Here is a 12,200-nt window from a genome sequence, read left to right on the forward strand (position 1 = left end):
GGCACGTGCGCACATGCACACACATACACACACACACACACACACACACACACCTTTGTAATTCCTCAACAGGTCCACAGGGGTTTGGACGAGACCCATCTCACTCTCTCCCTCCCTCTCTCTCGCGCTCTCTCTCTCTTTCTCTCTCTCTCCCTTCCGAAAACCCGAAAGCAGTTGGCTCGCGCGCGCCCAGTCTAATTATTCCCCTCTCCTCGCGCGGCAGAGTGCGGACTGCTCTGAAAGCTCTGCGCTACTTTCCATCGCTTCCCTCCGCACTGCGATTCCGCGAGACTGACGGCTCTCAGTGGCGGACACTAACGAGCCAAACACCTGGACCGGAGGTGGTGAGGGGGGGGGGGGTGGTGGTGGTGGCGTCCGTCGGGGCGCGGGACCGCGCGTGTGGAGGCACCTGACCAGCAGACGAGAAAATGCTGGAGACCCGAGTCCGGTGCCCCCAGACCCGACGGGGAGGGAGACACGCAGAGCAGTGATGGGACAGTTTTCGGGAGGATGCTACCTGAGTTTTGGCATCCTCGTGCTCCTCGGCTCGCGGGTCCCGGCCACATTAGCGAGAGGTAAGCGCAGCACAGACACTCTCTTTGAGCTGAATGTTTGTATCCCATGGGGGGGGGGGGGGGGGGGTCTTTGAGAATAAACTCGAGACAGAATAAAGCCGTGTGTGCCTCGACAGAGAGCTGTGGGTTTTAGTGTGTTTGGCTTCTGTAAAGTGATATTCCAACCGGTGCGAACAATGTGTGTGTGTGTGTGTGTGTGTGTGCGTATTCAAAGAAGCCCAGACATTCTTTTTAAGCATGCATTCAAATTATGACAAGTTTTGATTTGGCTTTGCTGCGTTTGAGTAATGTGCTGTTTTTTTTTAAAGGTTAAAACTGTGCAGAGTTTTGTGTCTCGCGCTGAGATTAAGCAAATCACAGCAGTTTTTGCTCCGATAACGTCGACAGCTCAGATCATATCCGCTCTGCTGCCCTTTTGCCACGTTCCCACTGTCATGCAAAGGGAGATGGTATCATTCCATATCTTAACCATAGCCCGCTGTGCCACTGTTGTTTCACTATTCATCTCTGTGACAAGTTTGACTTCCCTTTTTTTTTTTTTTTACACATTTAATTATATATTTGTTTGGCTGCAGAAGCAAACACATGCTGAGGATGGAGGGTCTCATTAACTAACTATATGAACTGGTTCATTGAGAGGTTTTCTGTAGAGGAGATATCAGTAGCATTGAAGAACATGGTCTCCCTTCTTTAAGCTAAGCTATGTTGTCTCAGTCATAATGCAGCGCAGGCCCAAGCTTGGTTGAATGGAGATGCTTGCCTGAGGGCTGTGTGGTCTCTTCTGAAACGTCTACATGGTATTTGGTTCAGAATCTGCTTTATTGGCCATGTCTGCGTACGAGGAATTTCACTTTGCTCTCAACGTACATGCACAAGTTTACAAATGAATAAACTAAAACAACAAAAAAGTAGAACAGATGCAAGTATAAACATTTAACGACTATGTACAATGTAAATCTAGTCGTTAGATGTTTATACTTGCATCTTGAATGTTGCTTTGAATGTTGTGATTGCTTTGTTTTGTTTTTGTGCCGTGTGCAAAAAAAATATCATCCAGTGGGAATACAAGTTGTAGGATACCCAACTACCAGTTGTATCACTGTGCGCTGTAAATACTGAGTGTTTTTCCTAATGCACACGTTGGTGATTTGTTCATCAGATGAGTTGGTGATGTGGGCCTGAGAGGACATCGAGCTGTTATGCAATGTTTATAAAATGTTTCCTATTTGGTCATCATGAAATCTTTTTCCCTTTTTCTTCTGCCGAATCTGTCCTGACCTATTGACATCCATTTTCGCTCACATGGCAGTGAAACAACGATGCATTTGCAAGTCAATTAGCTAACTAGCCCCAAGGTTTTCATTTTTGCATCCCAAGTTCTGAAATTAGCTTCAACTTTTGAAATTTGCATAGCATAAATATTAGATTATGCATATGTATCTTCAGGGCAACTTTGCGTGTAGAGATCAGGAGGGTTTTTGTCATTTTTAAAGAAAAAAATAAAAAGTAAGGGGCGTTAAATATGACCTTTTGAAAACTGGCTGTACATTACATGACCAGCATTTCCACATTTCCATGTAAAACGATGCATGGTATTTGAAAGGAGTGACCTATGCTTGGCAGAAAAAGGAACAATAACATTGTGAGTGCAAGAAAGTGAAATGTGCCCGTGCGTGCACAGTGTAGTTTTCATAAGCCGCATAGATATATATGTTGTCGTAAACTGACGTCTGCGATGGCTTTCTGCCAGGCTGTGGAATCAATATTTATGTTGTGCAATAATATGGATGTCAACAGTCAAATACTTTATGCAGAAATGACATGAGGGAAAGGCAGACTCCGCAGAAAACGGACTAAATAATGTAAAACATACAGGAAGAGCTAAGTTATGGAGCACAGTTGACACAAAGGATTGAGGGTATCCAGCCACACACACGCACTACACACTCTCCATACAGTTGAAAATTCATGTGCGGTAATTATTTGGTATCCTGATTTATTCTTCATGCCTTGTAAGGACGGGAGCCTCTCACTCACCTGCGAGCTGTCGATTTTAAACTGAGAGAACACAAAGTGACGAGAACATGCTCGCCCCCCAAAAGGAGAAAACCTAGAAGCACCGCCCACAGGTGGGTTCAGGGAGGAGACGGGGCTCCACAGATGTTGAGTGGCAGCACCCAACGCAACGGAGGCGCTGTGCGACCACTCCAGTGAAGCAGCAGCAGTGTTGGCAGTGAAAGGGCGAGCTGGTGCCCCACAGCTTGGATATGTTGACGTGTGTGGAGTGTGTCACATGTTAGTGTAGCGACACAGCTTGAATCATCTGTGTGAAGGGCCGCCGCTTCGTAAGCCGTGTGTTTCTAAATTAATTTCTTTGTAGTGCAAGTCATGGTATCAGGGAAAATGCTCAATTGTCACATTTCAACTGAAGCCAACCGCAAAACAATGAGACACTTGATGTGTGGATTTTGAGAGCTTGTACAGAGACATCACAGACATGAAGCATGCCCCTCTCGTTTAGTAGATTATGGCTGCGACACGCAATTATTTTTACTATCAATTAATATGCAGATTACTTTCTCGATTGAATTGTTTTGTTCGGTGGAATATCATCACATTTTCATGAAACCCAAAGGGATATTGATTTCCTTGTGTGGTGAAACCAAGACTAAAACATGGAGGTATTCAATAAATACTATCGCATAAAACAAAGCAGCAAATCCTCACAATTCTTAGAAGCTGTAGCAAAGGAATCTTTGGCATTTCTGATTGAAAAGTGACAAATGATTCTTGGCTTGAGTTGAGGCTCAGTGACGCAGACAGTATGGGAAAGTTGGAAAGCACTGAATGATGGTCATGTTGCTGGTTTTGGCTGGTTTTTGGCCAATAAGGAAAATATAGAATAATGCCAGTTTAGTGTCTGTGTCCATGATGTGTTTTTTTCTGAGCACTCGCTCAGAGTGCTTCTATTTGACCTCTGAAATCTGTGAAATCTGGTGACATCCCAGCATGTTTTGGCCATGTTGGTCCACCCTCAGCTTTAGACGTCAGACTCCATCATAACAAAGACTGAAAAGACCATTTGTGGGCGCTGATCAGCCGGATGCACACACACAACGTAGCTGGCGAGTGTTTGCTTTTATCGCGTCGTCTCCAACGGATCGTCGTCTCCAACGCTAAGGCTGTCGGACTGAGCGGTGACAAAGTATGAGGGCGTGGTGCTCATGGTGAAAAAGCTATGTCAAACAAGGAGGTAGTCGCCCAAATAGATGATGAAAAGCAAAGGAGTGATGCTAGTCTATCATACAACAATGGTGATATGTTTTCAAGATATTCTTGTAATTGGATAGACTGCCCAGTATTGGAATTAAAATGCTGGATTGGGTACGTGAGTACGCTACACAGGAGCAACAACACCTGTCACTCTCTACCGGATCAGTACATCCAGCCCGAGCGGTATGTGTGCAGCGCTCAACAGAGATGAGAAGGAAGCGAGACGGCTCACTCGTTAGCTGCTTCCATCATCAGAACGCTGCGTCCAAAATCGATGACGGTAGTAACTAACGAGAAAGCCGTCTCGCTTTTTTTTCTCAGAAATTGTGGCTGCACTTTAAGAAATTAGTAGGAAAGGAATTGTTATTTATCCCTTTCTAGATTCATCATTGGTATCTGCCGAGTTCAAGTATTGGAAAGCAACAAGATGGTATCGGATCGTCTCTGCCCGATGGCCTTTATGAGGTTATCGGGGTGAAGTCAATGCCGTGACACTGACATGACAACACTGTTAAGCCTGGAGCGAACCACCGCTCTCTCTTCACACGCAACGCCGCTGACGGACGTCTGATTGACCTTCCATCATGCTACAGTGGGTTAGGTAGCATAACTGCCACTCTAACCTTCCTGCAACCCAGAATGTAGCGCATAGATCTGGGAGGAGAAGAACATGATGGTCAACAACACGGCATCACTGTGAGATGCTCACGCAATACACAAATACATTAAAATGTAGTAACATAAAGTTTCTTTTAATTTAATCAAATTTGAAAAGCCCGGCGGTGGCTGAGGCTCGTCGCTGCAGCCAATGTACCTCCTGCTGCTTAAAAACGCCATCCGGGCTCGAGCGTGGCGTAAGTGAACAAACTCCAGATAGAAGCAGAGAGTGAGAGAGTGGAATAAAGGGCAATGGAGTCATCTCTGCCATGTTTTATTTATCCCAAAAAAACCACTGCCAGACTCTTTTTCCAAGCATCAGCTTTGATTTAACTGACATTTTGCAGGAGATGAATTCTCGAGCACAGATGGGCTGGTGTCCACAGTTGTTCCTATTCAGTAGGAGATCGCATGGTGGTCATATTGCCCAGTTTTGCTATTGCATTATTCAAAGGGAACCCATTTTCTCCATCCACCCCCCCCCCCCCTCCATCAGTTCCTCTCCACATTCAGAGGGATCTAAGCTCACCAGCAGACACACAATGGTCGGCTCTATTGTCTACGGTTGAAGCAGAAAGTTGGAAAATCAAAGATGGGGGGAAAGGATTGGGAATGTTTTGCAAATAAAATACATTTGGCTTGGAAGTAGACATTACTCTGATAAAGCGTCTGACAGTCTGTGTTGGACAGAGCTACTGTAGTAATCGGATAGCTATTGTTTTCTAGTCTATGGGATATAGAGACTTTGGAATCTGGTCAATAGACAAGCTTTTGCACATCCTATTCCCATGAGAGGTACAATTGATTGGAACAGAATCCTTTTGTTTACGCCAATAAAAAACAATTGTTTCATGATATATCTGTTGATGTAACGTCATATTTCCGCTTAATTCCATTGTGGTTTTGTGCAGATTTCTCTGGTTTGCAGTCAAGGTTTTTTTTCTTTGTTGTATTGTAGACTCTTTCTACATTATGAGACAGTTATTGTTTTCTGTTTCTCTATTGTTTGTAGTCAGTATTTTTTAGAGAAGTTGTTTTGTTCCTGTTCGTGGACTACGGTTTCGAAGCCTCTAGTTTGTCTTTTTGGCCCTCGCCATCTTGTTCTGCAAGCAGCGGACCAAGAGTCAACCAAACGAGACACTTTTAGGCGACCAAAGTGTTACAATTAACTGTCATGACCTGAGCACAGAATGTGAAAAGGTTAAAGTTCAAACACGGAAATATGGACAATGCCGTGTAGCGACCTGTTGATTACAAAGTGGCCACGCCCTCAAGCCTATCCTCCTTTATCATCTTTAAATGGGACCATAGTTTAATAAATGGATCTGTATTTAAGAAGATTTGAAACAAGTGATTGAAAACTCATATTAAGCTTTAAAAAATTCAGTGAGAAGTAGGGTGATTTTCTAATAGACTTCTATACAATCTGACTTATTTTTGCAACCAGAGGAGTCTCCCCCTGCTGGCTATTAGAGAGAAGGCAGGTCTAAGTCATTTCTGCTTTGGATTCAGGATTGGAGGTTTGCCACCTGTATGTCTCTCACAAATGACCTTTGGCTGACCTGCTGCCAGTACCGGCTAAAAATGAGAAGCTTCTATGAGTCTGTGTATTTGTAAGTCTGGTTGTCATTTACACCAGTGAATATAGTGAAATGTGGAGTACAGTAATGAAAGGAGTTCACTGAAGCATGCCCAGCTCTCAGGATCAGCTTGTGGCATCTCCATCATATATTCATAGTTTCATACGATACAGTGATGTTTCTTTCCTCATAACTTATACATGTTGCATGCATACTAAATGCATGTGTCGTGGATTCGCGGGGTGGTATCTGATGGCCCAAATGCCGAGAGAATGACAGGGTGTCAAATGTTGCCATTTCAGCCGCCTCCTGCAGATCTGCCTCTCGGCCTCGTCTCCGGCGGCCTTGGCGCATCCTGTTCGATAAGAGCTAGCGTTGCTGTCATGTGTTTTCTAATAACACTGAAAGGGGAAGCCTTGGAGATAACTGCTCATCCACAATTCACCATTCAATGCCTCACTAGCTAACTCAAGGGCATTGCCACAAAGGCAAGATTCACGCCATACGCCATTCACTTCAATGCCAAACATCCCCCCCCCACACCTCTCTCTTCCCAGCTTGTACCTACAGTATAGGTAGCAGTTTTCATTCCTCTAAAGCACTTTTATTTTTATAAATACCCCGTCCCCTCATCCTTTTCTTGTTGTCCACTCCTCCCTTGCAATTCCCCTCCATGTAATGTAGTTTATGTGGATTGCTGCTGTGACGAATGTTTCGGTTCTGGTATCATTTCTCACCTCACCTGACTGAAGGAGAAAGGAGAGCTGGAGCGTGGAGAGGCAGAAGAGAGGGAGCAGGGAATGTTTGAAGCAAAAAGCAGAGGGAGAGAGAGAGGGAGATAGAGACAGAGGGAGAGAAACAGGAGGGTCACAGTGCAGAATACCTAAGTGTCATGTTATCAGTAACTGCCACAGCAGTTTGTCAGTTACAGCGAGCACCTGTCACTGTTCTCCCTGATGAATTAATTTCAAGAGTAATCAAAAGCAAATGCATATTTAATGACTTTTGGATTAAAGTAGGGGTTCAGTGGTTGCTTGTGTGTGTGTGTGTGTGTTTTGGTGTGCGTGCTGCAGTGTGTCGACATGCTGAAGTGAACATGTTCAAGCACCAGTTTTGATGTCGAGTGAGGGGGAAAAAATGAAAGTAAATCAAAAAGAACACATAAGCCAGAATCAATGTTTTGTAGTTGTTTTTTGTATTCAACACAGACCTTTGTACGTGATATGAGAAATGTAAGTAATCCATACAGGCGAGCATGTGATTGATTTCCTTGTTGGTGCGCTTCAGAACCAATAAAGCCCTTATACTGTATACTTCAAGAAACGCATGCCGTCATGGCAGTGTATGCTGTAGTTCAACCATGTTAGCTTTGACATTGGCCATCTCTAATGGTTTGAGGAAATTGTCGTCATTTAAGACGGACTGTGATCCCATTTAATGCTCTGGCTTTTGTTTTGTCTCTGTCCTGTTTCTGTCTCCGGAACGCTGTACTGCTGGTTAATGGTCGGGTAGCTGTTTGGGATGTTTGTACACATTCCTTATATCTAGACCTCCTTTTGTGAATCCAAGTGAGGTTCGCTCTCCCTCTCCCCTTTTCCTAAAAACAATACAGATGACACCCCAAGCTGCAGTGGACAAAAAAAGCTCCATGCCTGGCCTTGTTTAATGGAGCCCTGTCTGTTCTCAATGGCTATTTGGTGCTTTTGTGAGTGTCAGAATTGCAGGATGGGGTTTAAGATTCCCTCTTGGTGTCTACATAATACCTCTCTGTAGTCATGTGTTGTAAAACCAACCAAGCTCTGTCATTCTAGAATAAAACAAAGTGGAACTCTGTTGGTGTTTGAAGCTGCCGCCTGTGTTTTTCAGAAGCAGCGCTCCGACAGCACTTGTTTTTCTGCCCTATCGTTCACTCGAGACTAACGGCGTTTAAAACCGGAGAGGGAACCAGATGTTGATAAGGCTACAACAAATGAAGTGTTGTAATCTGCAGGAGGAGAGCTAATGTTAGCTGTTAGCAGCCGGTGGGCAGCACAGTCCTGCTTGGCTAAACAACGGAGCCGTCAGCAAACCTTTAATGGAGGTTGCATTGAGTTGCATTCTGATGGGATTAGTATTAGGCGATGGTAAATTATAATGTTATCAAGATGTGTTCAAATCGAACCATGTTTCTACCGTAGCCTAGAACTGACTAACCAAACACTGGCTCTAGATTGGTCCAACGTAAACGCCTGGCACACGGGAGAACTTTCATTTGGTTGCTATCTGCAACATTGGCGCTAGATGTCGCCAAATCCTGCACACTGCATGTTTTTCAAAAGTAAAATTAGGTTAATGAAGCTGAAAAAAATATTATGGGTAAACCCCATGGGTTTATACCCCTATGGGTATAAAATGTATGTTAATCATCCACCTCATAAGTAAATATCATTATTTATTTATTGGGTGTATTTATATCAATTTAGTTGACTGACCTTGTGCACCGCCAGCGACATGTCTAGAATACATGCGTTCACCATGCTCAGCTGTCCTTCCCTTCCTTGGCCATCACAGTGCCAGAAAGCCCTAAAATGTCACTCTTAAGTATTAAGAACTGCAGAGCTTCTTTCTAATGCTCCAGCATCACAACCCCAGCCCCTCCCTCAACCCGGACCATTAACCCAGACCGGTTCATAACATAAGTGTTCTTTTCAGACTATAATGCAGTTCTTATTTCTTTAAGTATATGTTTGGCTGAAGAATCGTGTTTGTTTTTCTTTTTCTTTTGATTTGCACCTTTTTTCTAAATGATTGTGGATAAAAACTAGTGTGAGTCATTCCATGTTGCTTTTGTCCACAGTCCTCTTGGTGTATTGTAGCTCCATAATCTCCTGCAGTCTTTGTCTGCTGGTTGGTCACATTTGCTTAATAATGAATTTGAACAAGAAACCAGAAAAAAAATTCTATTTGCACTACTGATTTACATATAAATGAGAATGAATCAAGCATTTTTAAAATGGAATGTTAAAAAAATATGGATACAACAAACATTATTTACGTTCTCCCTGAGCTGTTCTGATCTCCTTTCATTTTACCGTATTGACACTGGTTAGTGACTAGAACAGTTGAATGTTTATCCATTCGTAAGGTTGTGTGTTTTCTCTCTGAGCACCTTTGCAAGGTTATGCATGTGTAACTTTGATGAGGTTCCCCTTCAGCCAAGGACTCTCCTTTGTCATTAAGATAGATAACATCTATTCTGTGCATCCATGTGGCTACATTCATTTAAAGACTGCTTTTGTTTCACCTCACAGACAGCCCAATCAATAAATAGCTTTGCCTATTTCTGCTTCATTTCATCTCAGCTGGTTTGGACCGACGGTAGATGCTACTACATCATCTACTTTATAATTTGTTATCCCCTTTGTACAAGTGTGTTTTATTTAGCAATGAATGCTGGTCATATTTTTCATCAACAATTTCTCTGAAGACGCCAAAAACCAACAATGAATTTATCCAAGCCGGTATTTCTGTGTAACCACAGTATGAATAGCTGAACGTAAGCCTCAAAGCGCTATAGAGCTCCACTGTTATACAGAAACTATTAAAAACACATTAAATCAGCCATGCTGTCGCACTGGGTGACATGTTCCTTATTGCAATCAACACGGGGCATGTAGTTTATTCTGAAACAACTCTACGACATAGCTTAGGGTTGGCAGACGTCATGCTGGTTCCATATTTAAACTGCAGCGCTCGTTTGACAAGCTGCGGGAATTTACCACATTTCCTGTACCAGTTGATTGGAGACGTGAGACTTAGGCATGATGAAATTACAGTATATATATCTCTTAATGACGGGGTGGATTTTAAACAGGTTACTGGGAAAAAGCTATGAATAAATGTATATTAAGTGAATGAAAGGGTTAACATTGTCACGTCCTTTCATGTCCTCTTTTTAACCTCGCGATCTAACTGCTGGTAAAGTGCCTTTGGTGTTCAGTGAAACTTTTTATGGCTTTAGTAAAAAGTCACAATAGAAGTGGGTGTGAAACATTGCGTATTAGAAGGTGCAATTGACCGTTAACCCCCCCCCCCCCCCCATCATTTTTACTCTGTATACACCATTTTTGGCCAAAAAGCTTGGAAACGTTGTGCTGTCGCACACATGTCTATGGAATCCAACGGACTTACACATTTGGCTCGAAGAGCCGCAGAGCGACATGAACTCCAACCAACTGCTCCATTAGACTCCATGTTAAATCAAAGAAAGCAGACGGTACCAGTTTTGTTTATTGCTCTGGCACTCAGACTCCTGCTTTTTGTTAAAAGGAGGCAGGAGTTTTGTTGAAAATCACTGTTTACTGTAACGTTTCTTAATTGGTCTGCCTCGAACACCATTGGAGATATTCAGTCAAAGTCTCTCTCTGTCTCTCTGTCTCTGTGTGTGTGTGTCAAACATTATGATTCTGTCTCCTCTCGCCCACCCAGTCCCACCCTTTCAAAATAAAAGCCCATTGGAGTAAAGCTCAGAAGGTGTATATATCTCAAACAAAGATGTAAATCTCCAATACAGAAATGACGGGAGCCATTTGTGGACTGTCCATCACGAATATAAGATTCAATCCAAGAGTATAAATGCAGAAAAGAGAGAAGCGATATCTCAATTGAACCTGAATGACACTACCGGTAACATTGGCGTGTATATGGTATATATATATTGCGTCTTGACGTCTTCGGGCAGTAGAAGCCACACTATCAAAATTTCCTGCAGAATTTTCTAGTTCACTGTTACAATCCATAAACAGCATGTGTAGACCTTTTAGTAGCTTGTTCTAATGCTAGTTAAATATGTGCGAATGTACTCTGCTAATGTTAGGTCCACAAGTTTTAACGTAGAAACGTAACATTTTAGAAACTTGTATCTCCTTCCAACCTCTCCAGGTAACAAATATCACTATTACACAACGTTTATCCGTGACTAAAGCAATCGTTAGAGATGTTTGAGGCTAGTTTTGTGATATGGAGCTAGAGTCTGTGGAGCACAGTCGGTTATTTGTCGATGCGACGCTATGATTGGCCAGTCTGCGTTCGAGGGGCTGGACTCGGCGGAGGATCAGCTGTCATCCTGTCATGGTCTCCGACCAGAGCGTACACATGTACTGACAAGATCCATATTCAAAGCCCTGAATTGTAGTGTTGTATCTGAAATTGAAATGTCAGGTTGAAATGAGCATGCCTTGAATTGGAATGTGAAAACGGAAAAGACGAGCTGTTGTTGCCGCAGTATCTCGTGTTGACATTTTTGTGTGCGTCGAGTTTCCCGACTGTGTCCAATACCTTGATACCAGATGTGGTGAGAGTGAAAAGCCCCGTGTTTCTTTTCTTTATTAGCTTTTCTTTTGTGCGACTACTGTAATTAAACTGCAGCACGGGTCTCATTCTCCCACTCCTAATCAGTTATCTTGAGATCTGCTAATGTCAAGGTAAGGTGTGTGTGTGTGTGTGTGTGTGTGTGTGTGTGTGTGTGTGTGTGTGTGTGTGTGTGTGTGTGTGTGTGTGTGTGTGTGTGTGTGTGTGTGTGTGTGTGTGTGTGTGTGTGTGTGTGTGTGTGTGTGTGTGTGTGTGTGTGTGTGTGTGTGTGTGTGTTGTATAGCTGTAATCCAAAACAAGGCCTGATAAAATGAGAGGATAAAACCCAATTACCCAGTAGGCAGTCCTGAGTCATCTCCCATTTGTTCCAGACATTTTCTCCTCGGTCTAGTCCTCTTTATCTCGACTTGTATGGTTTACTCAAAGATCAGCCCAGCTGATTCTAATCTGTAGGTGGAAAAAAGAATAAATGTGAAGAAGAAACTGAAGTGATAGAGTGAGGTAATCGATGCCAAGCGGCTTGCACACAGCGATTCCTTTTTTCTCTTCAGCACAATCTTCCAGGGCGATTGTGAAGTTTGTGTGCGCCGGGCTTCTGAGGGGACCAATTAAGGAACGGCAGGGCCGAAGCATGAACTGCTCGCTCCACTAATAGCCTCCGGGCTGGAGTGGTCCTGATCCATAGTCAGTCGATAACACAGGCCCTCCCTGGTCCCAGCAAATGAATGCCAACAACCACAAAAAGTAAGAATGGGGGGGAAAAATG

The 12,200-nt window shown here is 43.4% G+C and overlaps 1 protein-coding gene across 1 annotated transcript in view; it reads left to right on the forward strand.

Annotated features, from left to right (window-relative positions):
- Positions 1-490: 490 nt before the first annotated feature.
- The window catches only part of LOC306710565 (netrin receptor UNC5D-like), a gene marked incomplete at both ends in the record, with an annotated part of 146,270 nt that continues 134,560 nt past the window's right edge, over positions 491-12,200 (forward strand). Inside the window, one exon of the mRNA XM_079179197.1 lies at positions 491-575. Within this exon, the coding sequence (XP_079035323.1) occupies positions 491-575 (85 nt within the window). The remainder of the gene's footprint in view (positions 576-12,200) is intronic.

Source organism: Pholis gunnellus, assembly GCF_910591455.1.
Source record: "Pholis gunnellus genome assembly, chromosome: 18".
NCBI classification, from domain to species: domain Eukaryota; kingdom Metazoa; phylum Chordata; class Actinopteri; order Perciformes; family Pholidae; genus Pholis; species Pholis gunnellus.